We start from the raw sequence: 2530 nt of genomic DNA on the forward strand, positions 1-2530 counted from the left end.
CAATTTCATATTTTTTTTCATTATAATTAATAAATAAAGAAATGTTACACTAGCGTATATAGAATTGTCATCATATTTGTATAATAGAAAGGGATGCAATGATGCATGTTTACTGTTTAGCCAATGAACTACTTGTTTAGCTTATAAAAATTACAAATATGTTATTGTCATTATTTATTTTGACGTGCATATAATATGTGCACATTAGTCTCATCATTAGCAGGAATGTGAAAACCAACATTTTACATTATTATCCTTAAATTGAATATTTACTAAATTAATGTTTAACTGAATGACCAAATTTGTAACAAAATAAATAATCAATAGACTATTTATTGTCAAATTAAAAGTTGAGGATAAGAATTGATTTAGGTCAATAGTCAAGAGACTATTTATGGCCAAATTAAAAGTTAAGCATAAAAATTAATAAATGTCAGTTTTTTTGTGTGAACCACAAGGTGATCCGAGTCCACCTGATTGATATTGATTCCCACTCTTTCCGTGAGGTACAGGAGCTAGCCCGAAATCGTTGCTCCAAGAGACACATGAGCTAGCTCGGAAATCGTCATTTGTGAGAATCGAATCTGGATTATCCCAAAATTTTCTCCAACAAAAAGAGTCTATTTACCACTTAAGCTACCATGTTGGGTTACAATATAATTTGCAATACATATGTGAAGCTTATAAGGCTATAATGCGTCCCCAAGGCCCAACCGGCATCTCAAGAATATCCAATTATCCATCACCCAATTGTTATATCGCTGTCCTGTCAAAAGAAATCAAATTCCATTTCTTCATCCTCCACAAAATATTAAAACAAACGCAGTAAAAAATAAAGCAGAGAAATCTCTTCCCAGAGAGAATTGAATTCTTGAGCACATCGCCATCGCCGCTATATAAAACCATGGCTTCAACTCCCCATCATCTTGCACCTCTCATTTCTATGTCCACAAATCTGCTGTCACAACCCTCCATTTCCAAGCCCCTTTTCTCTCCATTCAAACCTCCTCGCAATCTCTGCGCTTTCTCCATGGCTGCTTGTATTCACTCTTCCAGAACTGAAGCTCCCAATTCCCAGACCAACTTGACTCAATTCGACGATCATGTCTACAACTACGTCAAATACTGCCGACCCACTTTCCCGGACCTCGTTTCTTGCGTCCCCTTCTCCGAGAACCCGTCCCGCCGGCTCTTGGATGATGTTGATGATGTGTGGCTGAGGATGAAGGAGGAGGCCATGTCCGATGTCGAGCAAGAGCCCATCTTGTCCGGTTACTATTTTTCCTCAATCTTGGGGCACGATTCGATTGAGAGCGCTCTGGCCACTCATCTCGCCATGAAGCTCAGCAATTCCAGCCTTCCCAGTGTGAAGCTCTGCGATCTTTTCTTGGCGGTTATGGAGGAGGATCGAGAGATTATTAGGGCTGTGAGAGAGGATTTGAAAGCCGTTAAGGAAAGGGACCCGGCTTGTATCAGTTACGTTCACTGTTTCTTGAATTTCAAAGGGTTTTTGGCTTGCCAGGCGCACCGGGTGGCTCACCAGTTATGGTCGCGAGGCCGGAAAACTCTGGCCCTCTTGGTTCAGAACCGGTCGTCGGAGATTTTCGCCGTCGACATCCATCCCGGCGCAAAGATCGGGCGGGGGATACTGTTTGACCACGCCACCGGGATCGTCATCGGAGAGACGGCGGTGATCGGGAACAATGTGTCGATTCTGCACAACGTCACGCTCGGCGGCACCGGCAAGGTTAGCGGAGATAGGCACCCGAAGATTGGCAATGGGGTGTTGATCGGCGCCGGGACTTCCGTACTGGGGAACGTTAAAATCGGGGATGGGGCCAAGATCGGCGCCGGGTCGGTGGTGCTAAAAGAGGTTCCGGCCAGGACAACGGCGGTGGGTAATCCGGCGAGGTTGATCGGAGGCAAGGAAAATCCGGTAACGCATGATAAGATGCCTAGTTTAACCATGGACCAAACTTCATATATTTCTGAATGGTCCGACTATGTGATCTAGATTCATTTTTATTTTTTTTTCTTCTATAACTTTTGTGTCAATTTAGGCTCTTTGTGATATTAGATACTATTTGGGCCTCAAGGGATTTAGTTCATGTGTTGAATGGAGGGAATCTAAGTTCCCATTTTACGTGATGACTTTGCTTAGCCTAATATGACTATATTCTGATAATATAGTCAGTTTTAGGTACATTTGGAAATGTAATCGCAACATATATAGTATGTGCTTTACATACATTTGAAACGTAATTGCCCTTTTAAGAATATTTTTTGAGATTGTTAGAAAATAATTTATGACTCTTTGGAGAATATTATTATAGAAAGAGACCTCTGTCTCATGATCTGTGTTCTTTTCCTTTCGTTTAAATTCATACGGATATGATCTTATTACTATAATTTAATACACATGATTACGAGATATATGGAGCCTAATCCTATCTCTTAAATCCAATATGTATTGAAATTTAGTGCTGTTATTAGACATATACCAAAGGGCATGTTCTTGAGGTAATCTCAA

General features: G+C 40.9%; 1 protein-coding gene across 1 annotated transcript; it reads left to right on the forward strand.

Annotated features, from left to right (window-relative positions):
- The first annotated feature begins 743 nt into the window (after window positions 1–743).
- On the forward strand, window positions 744–2279 carry LOC109188182 (serine acetyltransferase 1, chloroplastic). The gene has a single exon (XM_019338743.1). It carries the CDS (start codon window positions 905–907, stop codon window positions 2012–2014), a length of 1110 nt encoding a protein of 369 aa, XP_019194288.1. The 5' UTR covers window positions 744–904; the 3' UTR covers window positions 2015–2279.
- Window positions 2280–2530: the final 251 nt, after the last annotated feature.

The sequence above is a fragment of the Ipomoea nil genome, unplaced genomic scaffold (genome assembly GCF_001879475.1).
Source record: "Ipomoea nil cultivar Tokyo-kokei standard unplaced genomic scaffold, Asagao_1.1 scaffold1421, whole genome shotgun sequence".
Lineage (NCBI taxonomy): Eukaryota > Viridiplantae > Streptophyta > Magnoliopsida > Solanales > Convolvulaceae > Ipomoea > Ipomoea nil.